Below are 18,847 nucleotides of genomic sequence, written 5' to 3'. Positions count from 1 at the left end.
TTTTTTTTTTGACAGCTGTCTTGGGTTTTGTAAGCTTTTGATGTTTTTAAACAAGGAGTCACAGCAGCTTTGGTCTTGAGGACATCCTGAAAACTCACATTTTATTGGACCATTGGTTGAGTTGTCTGTCACAACAAGAACATACATCATTATCATCGTCACACTCGTATAATTACACTGCTTTTTTTTAAATTTTTTTATTACATTTATGACATCATTCATTGCGCAAGAACTATTGTCAGTATGATAGACATTTTTTGTGCAAAACAAAATTGGCCAGCTCTGGTTTTCAGGGAAGGAATAAATGTGGTAGAGGAAGAATTGTGTGCGCCTTCAGTCAGAATTGTCTGGCTACAGACCAGAAGCTCAATTTTAAGACAAGGATGAGAATCTTTTAGCCAGAGGACTCTACCTTCAATAACCTCAATACAACTAGGTGACTTTTTCCATTTGATCTGAGCCCCGATATAATCCAATGAAGAAAACGATCTCAACACTAAGACCCTTTTGGGAACCTTTAACCTAAACAAATGAGGGGGCGATTTAGACCACTGGATAAGCACCCGGGGTTGTTGATTAACAATTAACCAGTGCACCATGACTCAATCAACAGAGCTCATCAACACAGGCTCAGTTTGACACTAAAAAAACAATATGGTGACAAAAATGACTAACAAGTAAATAAATACATGTCATGGACAAACATCCATAAACAAAGTCAACAAATAAACTGTGAACAGCAAAGACTTTTTTTAAAAAGGTTTTTAAAACAATAGGAGTGTGATCCCGGTTGCTGCTACAGATGCTTCATGTCTGTCAACACAAAGGCATTTTCTGTGGAGCAGCCATTGAACCCATGCCATCACTCAGTCTACTAAAGTACATTTCTATTGTTTACCCAAACATGATAACTGATTCCTTTCCAGCCATTGCCTAAATGTTTAACAACATAGGTAAGACTACCAGCTAGGTGTAGCTGTTGGTCTTGCCTATAGTGTTAAATGTTTGGGTAATAACCAGCTCCTGTGGTAAAAATATGGTTTTATGAGGCAGTCAAAGTGCTCATAAAGAGCACAATCGTGCAGACACAATGATAATCAGTATCTTTGGTGGTTCTGCCATCGTCCACTAACCTGTTGCACCTCTAAAATGTGCAACAAATGTTGGCTTGACCTGTTTCTAAGAGGCGAGACACCCAACAGCTGGCATATTCTGTGGCCGCCAGTGGGAGGACTTTGAGGAGGAAAGGAGGCTCCTGTTGATGTGACACCTGCCAACTAGAAATCCACTTTATTTATTGCTCCAACTCTCCTAACCCCCCCTCCCCCCATTGAGTCCCTTCTTTAAGGGCTTTCCAAATTTAAAAAAAAAAAAAGAAAGAAAAAAAAATGGGTCTGTGTGTTAGGGGATTATGCAGGTTTCTGTAAACATAGTTTTTAGTCAGAGACTCACTGCCACAAACAGAACAAGGTTATTAATCAATTAAGGCATTTAACACAGGCAGAGCTGTGCATTTCACCAGAGTAGAAAACTGAACAGAGAGAAAATATGTACACAGTTAAGTGCTACTCGAGCCGCCTCGTGGTCCACTGGCTAGGGCTGAGGCGAGAACAACTGGGACCAGGACTGGCCTTCCTTGCTCCATGAAGTTATAGAGGGGCTAGTGCTGGGGCCAGGAGCTTTGCCCCTGTCAGACCGCATCGTGAGGAAAAGCTCTTGGCCCTGGCCCAGGTTACTGGGGTACAACAGTATACATGAAAGATGGGAAATAAGGACACAAGAGGTTTGAGGACGATGTTTAGGAAGGTGTCAGGGCGTCTCTCCGTCCGCGTCGCGGCTGAAGTAGTACCTGACGGGGGGGCCGGGGAGGTCCTCGTCTCCGTCCGCCTCCGGAGCGAATGACACCGTCAGATCCACGTAGCGCCGCTCCACTGACGGCTTGATCAGCTTGTGCATCCTGCAGAGAGAGTCGGCGGCAGGGTACAGTTAGGAAGTTCAGTTCGGAAGAGGGATGGAATCATTTCAGAGCGAGTAAGCGAGCAGAATCGGGTCAAAGAGCTTTACAAGAGGAGAAAAGCCAGCTGAGATTTGGGAAGATTTATCTCAAATTAGTCATAGATTTAGGGTAAGAAAGCTCCAATACATGGACACTTAAGAAGAGGGCAGCAGGGTGGCGTAGTGATAAGGGAGACTGTCCATCGACCTGAAGGAACAGGTTTACTCCGCTGTGACAGAAAGCATCCACCCTGCTGAAGTGTCCTTGAGCAAGACACTGAATCTTGTAACTGACCCTGACCTCTGAGGGGAAAAAAGGGAGGAGAAGGAAATCAAGATGTAAGGAAAGTGCTTTATAAATATAGCGCTTACGTCAGTTTGAGTCTCTTGCTGTGTCCAGGCATCACAGGCACATAGAGCATCTTCACACCGTGGACCACCATGATGGGCTCAATCCCATACTTCTCCTGAAATAGAAACAACAGGTCATCAGCAACATGCTGTTTGACAAAGGTATACTACAAAGGAAAGGGAATTACTGTAGGTACAATAATGTGGCAACTGAATCTGACAACTAAGAGGTCTTCATTATAATTTCAATATGTGCCAGCAGTGTTTCTCACCCTCACTGCGCTCATGAAGTCAGAGAGAGTGAAGTCCTCGTGGCCGCAGATCGTCCAGCGGTCCCAGATGGAGAAGTTGATGTCGTCCCTGCGGAGGAGATCATGAAGCAGTCAATACACAGCATTAGAGTGAGAGAGAGTGAGAGTGAGAAACTGTACATATCCCCCTACCTGATGTGTGTCCGTTTGACAGGGGCAGTCTCAGTGAGCACCACCACAGGGATGGCTAGGTTGAAGAAGCAGTTTTTGAAGGATTCAAACCCGTAGCCTCCAACCACCTTAATCAGCTCTAGAGCCACCTGAGTTGGTCGAAAGAATAAGGATAGAAAATTCACCTCCAAGCTTGACATAGGAACCAATTTCAACAATTCAATGGGGGGTTAAAATTCTCAATTAGTAACTTTTACATAAAATAGGTCAAGCCAAACCATCAACATCATATTTTAAAATTTTAAACATGCACGTCGGTACAAAAATCTGCTTTTCTTCAATTTCTGAAAAGTTGACTTCTCAGAAATACTGTTTATAGAGTTTTTGCAGGGCACACGCAATACATAGACACGAGTAATGATGAGTCATGATGCGAATGACTGTTCTCACCAGTCCGGCCACAGCAGCTGTTGCCGTGGCAATAGCGGGGATGATCTTGCCGGCGATGCGTTTGGTCTTGAGGCGGTCGGCGGCCTCGATGGCGTACATCCTGGCTCTGAGAGCAGATGCCGACGCCACAAAATCCATGTGGCCGTTACTGTCATCATCCTTCTCAAACTGCAGTGGGCTCACCTGTAACCTCTCTACAGGATGAACACAAACACACATTTATGACACAGATAGTTCCAGTGTTGTGCCAAAATTTGTATCCCATACAAAATATTTTCCCTGGTGGTGTGCCCTTATTTTGTCCTCGGTGTGTGTTGCTTTGCCTCTGCACAAGGAAATTATCATGGGAGAAATGCCCTTTATAAATGACAAGCAGACTAATTTATAGCCTGACAACTTCCTTGTAGAATCAATGGATGCTAATGGCTTGAGATAATAAGATCACAAACAAGCGTGATCTCCGTTCATTATGAGGCAGCTAGGTAGGTTACGTTCATTCTTTGTAATCCTGTGAAATGTTTTATCGGTTGAGAAGCCAGCAATAGAAAAACAATTCACATCAAATTGAAATGGTGTTGTTTTCTTCCCTGGTGTGAAATCAAGGTGAAAATACACTGCCAGAGGAAACATTTTTTTTTTTAGGAGAAACAAATTTGGGCACAACACTGGTCCTCAGTTCTAATTTGTTGAGACTTGTTCAAAGCCATCGTAAAATATTTGATAATTCAATAACTACATTGCTTGGCGAAGGAGACATTACATTGTTATTTAATTATTAAGAATAAAAGATTAGAATAGAAGATAAAACAAAGAGTTATTTCTATAATTGTTATCTTAAAATTAAACTGTCATCTTGAGTTGCCTGCAGTGTAGAAGTGTTTTAGTGAGTTGTTGTTGTGTTCACATGTACCTGCTGTGACGTTGTTAGCAGCAATGGCCTCCTCCAGCTGTGTGATGGCCTCCCTCTCCTCTTCACTGCTCAGCGACATCTTCATGTGATCGGGCTTCTTAGCCGTCTCATCCGTCTCTATACACTGGAAGGGACAGACAGATAATTAAGAGGTTTAGGACATTAGTCGTGCACCGATGGAAATCACCCATCAACCACCAGATCAATGAATACGCCTACTTTCTCTGACGGCTGGTACTCTGGGATCTTGACATCACAGAGAATCCTGGCCACTGCCTCTTCAGATAGATCCTGAGAGGGAAAAACATCCTGTCAATCCTGGCAGAAGAGTGTGTGTGTGTGTGTGAGTGTGTGTGTGCACGTGGCCTACCTTTTCTGAGTAGGGGATGTTATAAATCCTTCCAACGAGCCGGGCCGTGCTGACAATGAAAGTGAAGTGCCTGATGGGAAAAGGGAGGGTACGGCAAGCTCAGATGTGTTTAAAGGAAAGAGACAGAGTTGCTTACAAAGGGAATATAGGAGAGCATACTCACAAAGAGTCTTTCAAGTCAAATTCAGTGGGTGCTGGAGGTCTTTTTGGTGACTGCCAAAACAAACCTAAGGAACAGGAGAAATAGTTCACAAAGTTCCTTGCCTGTATGCAAACTTGACTGAAGTATTATGAGACCATTTGGTCCCTTTATACGTAGCTGTGTGTGTGAGACAAACTTACTTCCATCTTTTAACCTTGTGTCCAGGGGGAAAGAGTGCAACAGCTGTAGGGCCTGCATGAAGAGAACATCAATAACATGTCACACATATGAACTCACACAAACTCTTCCATATTTGATGAATATGTTGAGGAGGAGAGGGATAATTTATATAATTAATTACCTTTCTCTTGAAATACTTGTCGAATTTCAGGCGGGCAAGAGTAACGCAATGTTCCCATTGGCTAGGCCGCCTGCTCAGCAGCTTAATGACCTGGAAGGCCCCCTCCAGACTTTCCCTCGCCTGCATCCTCTACACACACACACACAAATTATCTTTAAAAGCAGTGTTTTATTGAGTGTAGTATTACACTGCTGGCAGGGATTTACACCAAGGCTATATTTATGAAGTCAAATGCACCAGTTATGTAAACCATTACCTGTAGCACTGCTTCAGCTGAGGAGTGGGTCTGCCAGAACAAGTTGTAGATGGAGGGCTTGTGGACAAATGAACTCTCGAACTACACACACCCAGAGGAAACAGTTCAAAATTAGTACAGTGCATTGACACATACTCTCTAAAATCATGATACTCAACTTGGAACAGGAAAAAACTAATGCTGTGGGACTTTGGGCTGGCAGACCTTGTCCCTGGCCCATTGGATGGTGTGCTCTATGACAGCAGGGAAGGACTTCAGAGTGCAGAATGGGATTTCCTCTTCTGGGGGGTCCCTCTGCAAGGTGATGGGAAAGATATTAGAGTACTGTAGTACAATCCATGTCTATGCAGTAACAGTGATGGGAACGTGATAACACAGGGATTTAAGAACAAGCTAGAGCAAAGACACAGAAAACATGGTCACACAAGCAAACTCCCAGACAGACTCACATGGCTATTGTATGACTCTGTCAGGTTTGGCACAATGATTTCTGTGTGTCCTTTGGTTCCCATGGTGCCAGAGTCCAGGAGAGCTCTCTGATTGGATACACTGCGACTGTGAATTAACCAATTACAGACAGAGCAACAGACAATTTCAGCAGCTAGTCAAATTAGATTAATATCATGAGAATGCTCTCTCCAGGTTTATAATGATGTAACACTAGGCAGTAGCTAGACAGAAACTGTCAAATCTAAATTGCTGGGTCACTCAAAGGAGATCAAATTCAGGTGACTGCATAACCTTCACTGACCTGTGGATGCTAGATCAACAGACAGCTTTACAAAATCCTATCTCATTACAGTGGAGCTAAGAAAGCGCAGGCTCCTCCTCACTGACCTGTCCACATATCTACGGGCCTCCACGTTGTCCAGCGCCGTCACCACTAGTTGCAGGCGGGAGTAGAAGGAGTCGTTGTAGATCCCCTCAGTGGCCGGACACACCTTGTTGAGGTGAGCGTCCACCTGCACATCTGGGTTGATCTCCAGAGTGGCTACAGCTGCTGTGGTGCTCTTAGGTTTCTGAGGCAGAAAAAGGCAGGAAAGAGGTCAAACTTCAGTGTATATTTTTGTGGACCCACTGAACAGTTTTTTTGTTTGTTTAATGACTCTACATTGAACCGTTTACAAACGACTCTTTGTGATCAGATGCACTATAAAAACTCTCACACACAAATAGTCAGGAAGAACACAAAACATCTCCCTGTAGGTGGGATGTAACGAGAAGTTGTCACATGTTCTAGAGTGTGACAGGGGGGAGGTTGGGGAAGTAGGAAGATTAATGGGGAGAGAGAGGGTGGTACAAAAGGAGGATGAGGAGGAGGACATTTGTTCACCTGAATATGATGTGGTCTGAAAAGAAACTGCCGGTTGAGGTTGGACTTTTCTATAAGGTCTGGGTCTGTGATGCACACCTGAGGATAGACAGACACAATGCACAGAGTCTCAGTAAATAAACAACACCGAGCAGCACGACACCATCTAATCAATAACCGCTACATCATGTAGCAAAGTTCAACTGAGGGAGAGAGAGAGAAGAAACACAAAGAGAAAGAGACAAAGAAAGGCAGACAGACACACAGAAATAGATGGAAATATAGACATACACAAAGATATAGTCAAAGAGGAGAGGAAACGACAGACAGACAGACAGACAGACAGACAGACAGACAGACAGGCAGAAACCAGGAAAAAAGGAGGGAAGACATTAAAGACCCCCACCTCTCCTGAGCTCCTGGTCAATCCCACACCGAGCAGGGCGAAGTTTTTCAGCATCTCGCAGCCGATAGCACCGCAGCCCACCTGGGGGAGAAGACATTGCAGAGTGCATTTAGACATCAACAGAGCTCAAAACACAAGACACTTTCAGTTCCCATGTGCTAAGCAACCCTCACCATGAAGACCCTGAGCTTGTGCAGTTCCAGACACATGGATTCGCCGACGCAGGCTCGTAATCCATCGTACCGATCGCCCCTGGGGGAAAACTCCTCAGCAGAAAGAGACTGAAGTGGCTTGACTACCTCGATGGCATCGAGGTAAAACTAGACACAGGAAAGAGAGAGAAGAAGAGGGAAAAAATTAAATAAGAACATCATTGAAATCCTATTACCAAACAGACATCATTAATTGCCATTTCTTGTAGAGATAACATGTAGAAGGGATAGATGCATAAATTCTAAATAAAAAAAAGCTTATATAGCATATTCACATTATGTTGCAGCTGAACATTTTTTGGTAGATTGAACATTCCTTATGCACCGTTATATTGCTTGACAATGAGGCATACTGTTTAAATCTAGGTCCTTCAGAGGCGCGACCTACCCACTGCTGCAGGGGCGCAAACTTCCCCGTGAGCGCCTTGAGAGCCTCCTGACTGGCTAGGCCTCCTACGGCTGCTGCTAACGGAGGGAGGGCTCCTCTCGCTGTCCTGGACAGGCAGTGCACCAACTCAGCATTCACTGGAGCCTGAGAGGTGACAGGGGAGAGAGGGGAATGGATAGAGGGAGACGAGATGTTAGGGCAATGGTGTGTATGCATCGTTAAAATGATCTGTCAGAGAGCATGTAAGATCAAGACAATGAAAGCAAGTGTGACAATGGGGAAAAAAAACTCACTTTGTTCCTGAGCCTCGCGTTTACTTCCTCAGTAAGCTTCAGTAAAACCTCAGCATCCTGTAAACACCTGAAGCATCAAAGAGAAACTGTTCACAGCTGAACGTGTTACATTTCGATGACTCTCTTGTCTCTCACTCACTCACTGACAAACACATCCAGGAGAAATTCTATCCTCATCTATTGCTGAAATGATCTGCTGCTTCAAAAATCTACAAGTGAACAAATACATGCTTTGTTTGGAATGCAGATAGTAGAGAAGTAGAGTGGATCCAGACAATGAAAAGTGGGGACAGGCTTTGGTTACCCAATGCTGGGAAGTCTGCTGTGCTGCTCCTGGAAGGTGTCCAGAGCCAGCATGGCTGCGTGGATCTGTAGCGGGGCCTGATGGGTGGATTCAAAACGGGAAAGTGAGGAGGCTGCTGAAACTGCTTCAACTCAAACAAACAGTAAGGCATTACTGAACTGGACCTGCTCTGAACTCTCACCTCTGGTTTACTGAAGTCTGGGGTCAGGACCTGAGGATCACACAGCTGTCTCTCCATTGTCTCCTGAAATGTATGTGTGCGCACACACACAGAAATATATTTGTTTTGAGCAATATGCATTCTTTTTGATCAAAGCTGATATTTCTGGTTGATAGGACAGCAAGTTAACTTACAAATTTGTAGGTCCTAGGAGTTTTCACCAGGACAAAGAAACCTCCATGTGCATATGGTTGCAGGTGGGATGTGTCTCCTATTGCAAAACTGTGTGGGGAAAGGACTGATAACACACACACACACACACACACACACACACAAGGTTATGAACGGCAACAATGAACAAAACAATTTCAAAGAGAAATTCCTTTGAATTTATCAGATCTCAAGGAGTTCAAAGGTTTGACTGTAACCATTGTTGATAGGGCGAACATGCACATCCATTCAAAGCAGGATACACATCAAATCATTTTGACAAAACCCTCTGCCTAACTGTAAGAAACAAGCTACATACATAATGACTCTGCATTCTGACATAAAGGTTACATCATCACTCCACTGAGCAGTACACTACATATCACCACAACGACACTGCACACCAAGATGAAAACATGGATTAACTTCCTTTCTGCTGGACTAGTTCAGAAATTCTGGTGCCTTTGATTATTGCATTGCCATGTCATCATATAGAGAATATCACACCACTAATCTGATCTGTCAGGGGATTTGAAATTATAATTCTAAATATGACAAAAGTAACCAGCATGTTATGGAGAACATATAAAGAATGCTTGTTATACCTTATATATAGAAATATTCATAACAAGCATATTCTAAGTGTAGTGTACACCTGTGACCTGATGTATGTACTGGCATAATACAATTACAATAACAAGCTTACAGTAAAAGCTGTGCAAACCTAAAATATAGTGAACTTGTTAACTGCAGTGTAGGCCTATACCTGAAACCGGCCGCGCGGTGCCATTGAGCTCCTCCATGCCGTTGACCTCTCTGAAGAGGACGCTCTGGCCCGTCTGCAGGCCATGGGTTCGGTTGTCCATGCAGGTTACCACCCCGGGGTTGTCCTGAAGGGTCAAAGGTCAAAAGGGGAGGTTAATGTTCAGGATAGTGGACTGACAAGGGTAATTTGCCATTGCCCCTATTTCCAAATATTAAACATTAGGAGGATTAAGGAAATGAAAAAATCTGGCAACTCCAGTTTACTCAGTTTTTAACACACAGCAATGTAGCTCATTATTAAACATGACAAAAAAGAATGAAGTGGAAATAATAAATTCTCTACAACTGATTGAAATTAAACAGAAAATCAGACAGACATCTCCCAGAGAAAAATGAAAGAAAGGATGGGATTATTCATTGCGGGACTATGATGGGACCGAAGACTGCTTTGCACAAATGTCCAAAGTCTTCAGAATACCTGAGTGATGCTTTGGATGAAGATCTCCTTAGGCTCCTCCCCTGTGGGGTCTGAAACCTCAAACTCCTCCCCGAAATCACAGAACACCCGCACACAGATGCCGTATAAATCACAGCCAATAAACTGGCAGGGACAGAAGATAACACAATCTGGTTAATATTTGACTGTTTCTGTGTTCAGAATGTACAGTATGTGAGATGGTTTAGCCAATGCTCTGTAATGTATAATCTCTGCAGGGAATGCAAACCTACTCTGATGGGAGGCTGTTGTGAATGGCAGAACTCATTCACTCTCTTCTGCAGGCTCAGTCTGGCTTCAGTCAGAATCACACACTGGAGGAGAGAGCAGAGCACCACACAGTCAGTCAGACATTACCTGAAAAGTTTCCTGTGGTGATGCTGCTGCTGCAGCAAACAGTGCATTTTTGTGCTGAGGTGAACTGCAGTTTAGGACCAAATGACACCAAGCCAAGTTTTCAGCTAGTCCATTAACTAACAAGTAAACATGTTGTACGCCACAAACGATGCAGGAACGATGTTACTGACTGGCAGATGCATCATCCCTCCAGGTTTCATCAAAATCAGACTGGTGGTGTAGCAGTTATGGCCTTTCAAAGTTTTCAATTTTGACCTTTAATCATAATAACCCCATCAGGCCAATCAGCATATTTTTTAAGCACCAGAACACAGTGACAAAAGGTTTCATCCCTCTAAATTTCATCAAAATCAGACCAGTGGTGTCATATCTGAGTTCAATATTTTGTCCTTTAATTATAGCAGCCCCATTAGGCGAATCAGTGTGATTTGTAAGGATAGCTGGGTGTGTGTAGTAAGTTTCATGTCAATCGGACTCACAGTGTAGGAGTTAGGGCCTTTCAAAGTTAGAAATGTTCACCTTGAAATTATTGCACCCCCATCAGGCCAATCAGTATAATGTTTTTAAAATCCAGGACACAGTGCCAAAATGCAACATCCCTCCAAGTTTTGTCAAATCGGACCAGTGGTGTAGCAGTTATGGCCGTTCAAAGTATGAACTTCTGACCTTTAATTATAGCGCCCCCATCATGCCAAGCAGTCTAAATTTTTACGCTTGAACACAGTGGGAAAATGCATCTTCCATCCAAGTTTTAGCAAAATAGACCAGTGATGTCTGAGTGACACTCCAAAAATATCCCTATTCATGGCAATCATGTGTAGTTGACCAACAATTTAGATTGTCTTGTCTTGTGAACTAGGTGCTCAGATGGAGGGTGGGATGGGGGTTACGCATGATTGGAGTGAGTGAAACTACGTTGACTTTAAAAACTCTTTAAAAACTTGTTAACAAAATTCTGAACAAAATATCTAATTCGTCCATTGACTTAGAAAATCACAGAGCTACTTCCTGGTATGTGGATGTACAGCACACCAGCCTCCAGTTGGTTGATGCTTGTTTGACTTCTACCGTACTGCCTGGCGTACAGGCGCACACTGCATTTCCCTTATGCAGGGCTCTAGGACTCTGCGCAGCCTAAACTGTGCATACCATAATTCCCCTAAGTAGTGCACATTGCTAAAAGCATTACACACACAAACAAACAAACACAGAGCCAGGCTCTTGTAGAGATGCTGCTCCTGAACACCTAATAAAAAGAGAATATTGGTATACCAGTAAACATACTCTATCTTAGCACTTCAGATGCTTTTTGGCACTAAAGCTCCAACATGGGTGTCAGCAGAGAGACAGTCTCTTACCTGGTACTTTCTGAGGAAGCTGAGATCACTGTTGTCATCCAGAGTAGAGGAAGACATGTCAACATGGACATAGGGGTTCAGCTCTGCAACCCGAGGGTACACTGCCTCCACCCTGAGATAGGGGGAGAGTGAGTGGGTGTGTGAGTGTGTGTGAGTGTGTGTGTGTGTGTGTGTGTGTGTGTGTGTGTGTGTGTGTGTGTGTGTGTGTGTGTGTAAGCGACAGAAATAGAGAGAGGGAGACAGAATAGGAGTGTGCGCGTGTGTGGTTTAGAGAGAAAGTGAGTGTGAGAGAGAGAGAAATAGAAATATTAATAATAAACTTCAATTAATTAGCACTTTTTGAAGACAAAGTTTAGTTTTAAGTGCTTTACAGAGAAATGTAACAAAAGAAAAGACACACTCACTCAGACAATCATTCAGATAAGAATGCCAGACCATAAAAGTAAGTTTTGAGACATGATTTAAAAACATCAACTGAGTCAAACATTTTGAGACTAAGAGGAAGGGTATTCCACAGTTTAGGGGCCACAACTGCAAAGGCTTTGTCACCCTTTGATTTGAGCCTGGATGGAGGTACAGCCAAAAGATGTAGGTCAGAAGACCTGAGGGGCATAGCGGTCTCATAAGGAGTTAAAAGTTCAACAATATATGGTGGAGCTTAATAAAATAGATACATAAAAAGAGAGATCAGTATAGAAAGATAAATTAAAAAGAGAGATCAGTAAAGAAAGAGAGATCTCTTCAAAAACAGTCCAGCTCCCTGGTCTGCATTACCTCTTCCTTTGGCTCAACACATCCTCTTGGCGGATGAAGAAGTTGCAGCCCAGATCCCAGGTCTCACACTGCTTGGTGTCATGTAGGGTGACTACCTGTAGATGAATGCACAGACACACACACATGCAGAAGAACACACACAGACACAGATATGTGCACACACACAAACGTTAAAGCTATGGTCAATCCAATCCTCAAGGTATTGCACATGAAACATTAAACACTGTTTTGGTGTTGGACAACTATGGTATTTAATGAGAGTGCATACCTTTACACCAGCCAGGACAATATTCTTTGCTGTGAAACAACAAAGTTACTCAATCACTGTTGGCATTACAAGTCATATTCAGTATTACGGCATCAAATCATTTTACAGTGCTATGGCATAACAATATGTTAGTTAACCCACCTATCTCTACTCCCAGTCCTCCCATTCCACTGAGAAAGACTGAGGACTGGGCCATCTGCTGCATAGCATTGTCTCCCAGCACATAGCGCTGGCGGCTGGAGAGAGAAAGAGGGAGGAAGAGTACATGTGAGAGAATGTGCTAGGGAGAGATCAAGAAGAAAACTGAGGTGCCTCAATTACAATAACTGCACAGATTGTAGTACGATGCACAGCATTGTACTTCCTCTGTCAACTGCTGTGTAACGTTACCTCCCATTTCAATGTGCTCTAGTAAGTGACTACAACCATTATAGCAATCTGGCTGGCTGTGACACAGACAAATGGCAGTCTTGCCTGTAAAGAGAGTCGTCAATCTCCATCGAGTCTGCAGCCATGGTGGGAGGGGAAGAGGGGGGAAATTCACCGGTCCAAGAGAGAACAACTGTACCTATAGATCGTAAAGACAGTACAGAGGTGGCAGACCTGAGAGCAGGTGATAACTTAAATGATTACACTTTTTGGTTGTTAGCTGTAATAACTCTCTGCAATTAACCCAGACAATCTTGCAGAAACCAGTACCCTGCTCTAGGTAGCTAAATTAGCAACTGTTGCTAGCTAATTAATGACGCCAGCTAATGTAAACTCTCGTTTGCTGTAATTGTCATCAATGTTGACCTGGCAACTGTCAACTGTCCGCCAAGCTAAAGTAACTGTCGTTAGCTTTCTTGAACTAATAAGGTGGAGTTTACTGACACCAGCCAAAGAGGACAATAGTTATTTTGCTACACCTACCAGGCTAACATAACGCTGAAGGTAGCGTAACGTTAGCAACTACAGCTAGCAAAGTAGCACTGCTGCCTGGTGCCGGTTTCTAGCTAGCTAAAACACTTGTCATAAACTTGCTAAAAGCTATGACACACAGGCCACAAGTAACCCCCCACATTAGAGAGCTATTAAAGTCAAATCAGATTCCCCAGAAATATGAAAATGCGCAATATTAATAACATGAATCTTATGCAAAATCGACTAGCTTACTACCTGTCAGTGTGCGCGAGGAGCTGTAGCGAATGAATGGCTCTGAATGGTTAAAAACTTGGAGTTGTTCCGGGTTACCACGATCATGTGACCAGGGTCATCCAATAGGTGTTGTGTACCATATTTATTAATATATATCTGTCTCATAAAACGTCCTTGGTCTGTCTGCTCTACAGTCCACCAAAAAGTGTTTGAACTTAAACAATGCATGTCCATTTTAACTATTATGTAAATATGGGTGTTAGGCCTATATGTGGCAGAGATTCAGCTGTTACAATTGAAGGTTTTGGTAGCCTGCAGTGACTCAGTTGTTTGATAGACCTAATGTGTGATTTGATCATAGCATGTTATTGAACTCAAATCCAGTTGGGAACTTGGGATAGTAGGTGGTATAGGCTAAAGTGAGATCCCTGAACCTGGCCAGAGAGATGAAAATATAGAACACATGTTGAGACCCCCACTGTTTAAAGAGACAAAGGTCAACAGCTAAGTGAAACATTGACATAATACTGGGGGGAGGGATGTAACAGAGTGACCCAGTTCAAAACAGGTTTAGAGCTGACTTTAATACATTCACATAATTTGTGTGTGTGTGTGTGTGTATGTGTGTGTGTGAGAGAGAGAGAGAGAGAGAGATTGTGTGTTTTTGTAGGTCTGTGTGTCTTTGTGTTTTAAATTCCACTTGGCCTGAAGTAATTAGTGTCTAATTTCTCATCCTGGCCTCTAATCCCGAAGCTCTGCAAGGATTTGGTTTGGTGGCAACATATCCCTCAACCTCAGACCCGAGAGAGACCCTCCCTCTGTTCATATTGGTCAAAAGCACACGCTGGTACCTCCCCCTGAACTAGAGCCGAACACATACACACACAAAGGTCTCCAGGTTCCAAAGTACCAGTTTCATCTCTCGGACACCTGCCCACAGACATACTCTCTTTTGGCAATGTGGTGCAGTCGTGTGGCCCTGCGTGGGCTCCAGCGGATCGCCGTTGCTCCTTTAAATGTTAACGGGAGTCTACAAAACAGCATGCAGAAGGACATGTCAACCCTGCCGAGGGTATATGTCACCCGACAGATCCCACCCGAGGGCCTGAGGATCCTCCGGGAATCAGGACAGTGAGTCGTTTGAAATCAATGATTTATCTATGATTTATAAAAAAGTATGATAAATTTGTTGCCTGCAGTAGTTGATTTGACTGTGATAGTAGTTTGAATGTCTACTTAGTGAAGTTCATCATTTACTCTGAGTAAACAGGACAGCCAGAGTTTGCCCTCAGGCCAGTCAGATAAGGCTGAGGCAGCCTAAAGGAGGTTTCCCCCACAGCAGGGTTGCAACTGTCTCACCACCCATTAATGTCCCAGTTCCTCTATGAAGGCCTACAGTATATACGCCATACGTTTTGTTTTCACTGTATTAAGGATCTCTGATATATCGTAAATGTTCTCCTTATTGGATTAATTGTCCAGCTGAGTCCTCAGTCATGGTTTCTAGGGATGGGATGATATGATTATCTTACGATACGATTCAATATGTGATATGAGGTTCACGATTCGATGCAACCACGATACGATGTAAAACGTAAAAGTTCAATCAAAACAAAGTATGCCTGTGCAGAAATATGTGTATTTCTGAGCCACAAATGTTTCTAGCAATGGCATTGGCTTGCTAGAATCTAAACAACAATTTAAAAATGTCATTACAAAGTGCAAATAATATAATTTAGATGGAGAGTCTGTGAAACTGTGATGGGCAAGCCGCCTCATTTGTGATTACTAAAGTAGAATAAAATGGAGCTAATTTTGTGATTAATTTGTATGCCCTGCAATATGTATTGTCACTTTTTTGCATTGCGATACACTGAATTTCGATATATCGTCCCATTCCTAATGGTTTCTGGTTTCCCCAGAGTGCAGTTTGAGCTGTGGGACTCGGACGACGTGCCTGTGCCCAGGAAAGAGCTGCTGCAGAAGGTCAAAGGGGTTGACGCCCTGCTCTGTGTGCTGACGGAGAAGATCGATGCAGAACTATTGGATGCTGCAGGTCTGATGAATGCCCTGATGTCAGTTCACTGCTATGAATACAAAGAACAGCCTCTCAAATATATGTGTGTGTGTGTGTGTGTGTGTGTGTGTGTGTGTGTGGTGTGCTCCTGCAGGTCCAAACCTGAAGGTCCTCAGTACTATGTCAGTGGGTTTTGACCATCTTTCTTTGGAGGAGCTGAAGAAAAGGTGAGTGATTTGTATCTCGCTAGTGTTAAGTTTTAATTGCTGTAAGATTATAGTTGTTAATTGTGTGTGTGTGTGTGTGTGTGTGTGTGTGCGCACAGGGGGATCCGTGTGGGCTACACCCCAGACGTTCTGACAGATTCTGTGGCTGAGCTGACTGTGGCTCTGCTGCTCACCACCTCCAGGAGACTCATAGAGGCTTCGCATGAGGCCAAGACGTAATGTTACACACAACACACACACACACACACACACACACATACCCAGACATGCAAACATGCTTACACCCACAAGCACACATGTCACTGGTTATCTGAGTGTCTCTGTGTCTCTCTCTTTGTTTTGTTCTTCTCTCCCACACTTTGTTCAGTGGTGGCTGGGGCACATGGAGAACTCTGTGGCTGTGCGGATATGAGCTGGCTAACAGCACTGTGGGTATCCTGGGCCTGGGGAGGATCGGTGAGCATATCTAACACACACACAGCATGTCCACTACCCAAAATAGCTTCCCAGCAACTGCCAATCCCGTCAGTTTGATACTTCCGCTAACGTGTGTTTGTGCTGTCAGGCGTGGCTATCGCTGAGCGCCTGGCGCCCTTCAAAGTGAAGAAGTTCATCTACACAGATGTGGCCCCCAGGCCCGAGCTGGCCAGTATCATCAATGCAGAGTACGGTAAGGACCGGATCCATGTTCACTAGGAGGCCTCATGCCAGCATTATGATCAGTTGACAAGGTGGATGGTGGAGAGGTTTAATGGGGATTTACTGCGTTGGCTAAACAAAAGCAATGGCCATCTCATCTCCTTTGACCTTTCACATCCTAATCTCAGACAGAGAGTGAAATTGATTCTAATGAGAATTGCAGCCTTGCCTTTCCATGCCATTTGATAGTATGTAGATAGCTTAGAGGCACACAGTGGGCTATTAGTCTCTCATCCCTGTTGGCCTAAAATCTGCACTAGTGGGGACAAACTTTCACTAACAAAAATACAAACCGCTGGCCGGTGGGTTTGCAAACTGTAAATATGATCATATTGTCTTCTTTCTCTCATTCTAGTCTCTATGGATGAGCTGGCGAAGCAGTCAGACTTCCTGGCTGTGTGTTGTGCTCTCACACCGGAGACCAAGGAGATCTGCAACAAGGACCTGTTCTCCAAGATGAAGAACACCTCCGTCTTCATCAACACCAGCAGGTACAGACACACACACACAGACAAATACACACACAGACAAATACACATAATGGAGAATCACTTTCACACACATACACTACCAGTCAAAAGTTTGGACACATGCTTTTTTCTTTTCTTTTTCACATTTTAGAATAATAGTAAAGACATCAAAACTATGAAATAACACAAATTGGATTATGCAGTGACCAAAAAAATGTTAAACAAATCAAAACCATCTTTATATTTTAGATTCTTTAAAGTAGCCGCATACATAAGCATCAACTTCACTATTTATATTTGTCTAAAAAACAAAATTCAAGCATTTAAGCATAAGCCTTTAGAACAAAATGGCTTTAAGATAATGAAAAACATAGTGCATTCAATCGGGTGTGTCCAAACTTTTGACTGGTTCTATACAAAACACAAACAAATATTTTAGAATAAAACACTTGACTATGAATAATGCAAAACCCAATATGCACTGCAGTTCAGCAACTTTTGCTTTTGACACGTGTGTGTCTCTGCTGTGTGTCAGAGGAGGTGTGGTGAACCAGGACGACCTGTACCAGGCTCTATCCACTGGGCAGATCGCAGCAGCCGGGCTAGACGTCACTGTCCCGGAGCCCCTGCCCACCAGCCACCCCCTCTTCACCCTCAACAACTGCGGTGAGTCTGCCAACCTGCGATCTGTCTGGCCCGGTGGATTCCCTTGATGCTGTCAACCTCGGTCCAAATCATTAATACGATTTTTCAGACCAAAATCATCCTTTTAACAGCTATAATGTTAGCCAATTTATCAAGTAATCTATCTAGGCCATCTCGGAGCATGTTTTGCCTTCTCTCACTTGCTCTTGTATTTCTTCCTCCCACAGTGATTCTGCCGCATATTGCTAGTGCCTCCTACACTACCCGTAATGCCATGTCTGCCCTGGCAGCAAATAACCTTCTCCTTGGCCTGCGGGGAGAGCCAATGATCAAGGGGCTCAAGCTGTAAGAAGGAACCAATCCCTTCCAAGCTCTGGCTGAACACTGGACCATTAGTTCTGCTCTCTCTCTATTCTTTCTTCAGGGCTTTAAGATAAAACCAGGGCTTCAAATTTTGTAATGGTATGTTTCCTTGTCCCCTTTCCTTTTGACTTAGCTTTTCAGTCAACATATAAAATCAGACTCAATTCTCGTAATTAGGCATCCTTGATCCCTTCATCCCTATTTCATAAAAAATGTCACAGACAGTAAAATTAAATTCCATTGTTTTTTTTTATTCATTTTATACAACAACTGAAAATACTGTACGTCCTTCTTAACCTTCAACAGTAGAGACAAACATTTAGTCCTTTCATGGTTACACTATGTTAGGTGTACAGAAAGAACACAGAAATCCTTCCATTTTGGCATATCAATAAAAGCCCAGCTTTTCAAGCTAAAGGGCGTAAGGCAGAGACTTTGATCATCAACTTAGGCCTTTTACATTTTTTAATTTTGGCATATTCATACAGGGGTACTACATTAACAGTATGTCAGTGCATTTTTCAGAGATTCACATAAACTGCAACAGTTGTAGAAGACAGCACCATAACAACTCAGGCAACTATGTGAGACATGGAAGCCATTTTGGATGATTGAATCTCTCCTTGGTTCTGTATATCCCCTCCCCTCCTAAAACAAAATATTTAAGAAGAAGATATATGTGGTTGTTTCTATCACAGCGTCCTCTCTCCTGAATGTGGAGGGATGTGA

At 43.4% G+C, this 18,847-nt stretch overlaps 2 protein-coding genes across 3 annotated transcripts; one reads left to right on the top strand and one right to left on the bottom strand.

Annotated features, from left to right (window-relative positions):
- Nucleotides 1–63: 63 nt before the first annotated feature.
- On the bottom strand, nt 64–13,739 carry uba6 (ubiquitin like modifier activating enzyme 6). Of its 2 annotated transcripts, none has more exons than XM_071923253.2 (32): nt 13,719–13,739; nt 13,035–13,163; nt 12,702–12,796; nt 12,561–12,589; nt 12,293–12,387; nt 11,519–11,630; nt 10,037–10,117; nt 9,786–9,908; nt 9,309–9,432; nt 8,527–8,630; nt 8,354–8,416; nt 8,173–8,249; nt 7,869–7,935; nt 7,576–7,719; nt 7,149–7,295; nt 6,976–7,056; nt 6,591–6,668; nt 6,095–6,276; nt 5,707–5,812; nt 5,462–5,551; nt 5,258–5,338; nt 5,002–5,130; nt 4,841–4,892; nt 4,662–4,725; nt 4,499–4,568; nt 4,348–4,419; nt 4,129–4,252; nt 3,219–3,412; nt 2,790–2,917; nt 2,619–2,706; nt 2,368–2,462; nt 64–1,957 (listed from the first exon to the last, which is right to left on the bottom strand). In XM_071923253.2, the coding sequence occupies exons 2-32, from the start codon at nt 13,073–13,075 to the stop codon at nt 1,810–1,812; spliced, it is 3,084 nt and encodes a 1,027-aa protein (XP_071779354.1). In that variant the 5' UTR covers nt 13,076–13,163; nt 13,719–13,739; the 3' UTR covers nt 64–1,809. The 2 variants fall into 2 exon arrangements, with proteins under 2 accessions (XP_071779354.1, XP_071779355.1); XM_071923254.2 differs by having other exon boundaries at nt 13,035–13,122; nt 13,716–13,733.
- Nucleotides 13,740–14,655: 916 nt separating this feature from the next.
- Nucleotides 14,656–18,225, top strand: grhprb (glyoxylate reductase/hydroxypyruvate reductase b). Its single transcript, XM_071923267.1, has 9 exons — nt 14,656–14,828; nt 15,620–15,753; nt 15,869–15,941; nt 16,040–16,156; nt 16,309–16,397; nt 16,507–16,611; nt 16,996–17,131; nt 17,646–17,776; nt 17,983–18,225. The coding sequence occupies exons 1-9, from the start codon at nt 14,656–14,658 to the stop codon at nt 18,102–18,104; spliced, it is 1,080 nt and encodes a 359-aa protein (XP_071779368.1). The 3' UTR covers nt 18,105–18,225.
- The last annotated feature ends 622 nt before the right edge of the window (nt 18,226–18,847 follow it).

Source organism: Centroberyx gerrardi, chromosome 3 (assembly GCF_048128805.1).
Source record: "Centroberyx gerrardi isolate f3 chromosome 3, fCenGer3.hap1.cur.20231027, whole genome shotgun sequence".
Lineage (NCBI taxonomy): Eukaryota > Metazoa > Chordata > Actinopteri > Beryciformes > Berycidae > Centroberyx > Centroberyx gerrardi.
Note: the sequence above shows the minus strand (reverse complement) of the source record. Positions and strands in the feature narration are given on the sequence as shown.

What these genes read in the sequence shown, in the direction of transcription:
- grhprb (XM_071923267.1), top strand. Translation starts at nt 14,656, where the DNA reads ATGTGGTGCAGTCGTGTGGCCCTGCGTGGGCTCCAGCGGATCGCCGTT. An exon ending in TTGGAGGAGCTGAAGAAAAG is followed by an intron (nt 15,942 to 16,039) that starts GTGAGTGATTTG and finishes GTGTGCGCACAG; the next exon opens with GGGGATCCGTGTGGGCTACA. An exon ending in GTCTTCATCAACACCAGCAG is followed by an intron (nt 17,132 to 17,645) that starts GTACAGACACAC and finishes GCTGTGTGTCAG; the next exon opens with AGGAGGTGTGGTGAACCAGG.
- uba6 (XM_071923253.2), bottom strand. Translation starts at nt 13,075, where the DNA reads ATGGCTGCAGACTCGATGGAGATTGACGACTCTCTTTACAG. An exon ending in TCAGACCACATCATATTCAG is followed by an intron (nt 6,277 to 6,590) that starts GTGAACAAATGT and finishes TTTCTGCCTCAG; the next exon opens with AAACCTAAGAGCACCACAGC. An exon ending in AGTACCAGCCGTCAGAGAAA is followed by an intron (nt 4,253 to 4,347) that starts GTAGGCGTATTC and finishes TGTCCCTTCCAG; the next exon opens with TGTATAGAGACGGATGAGAC.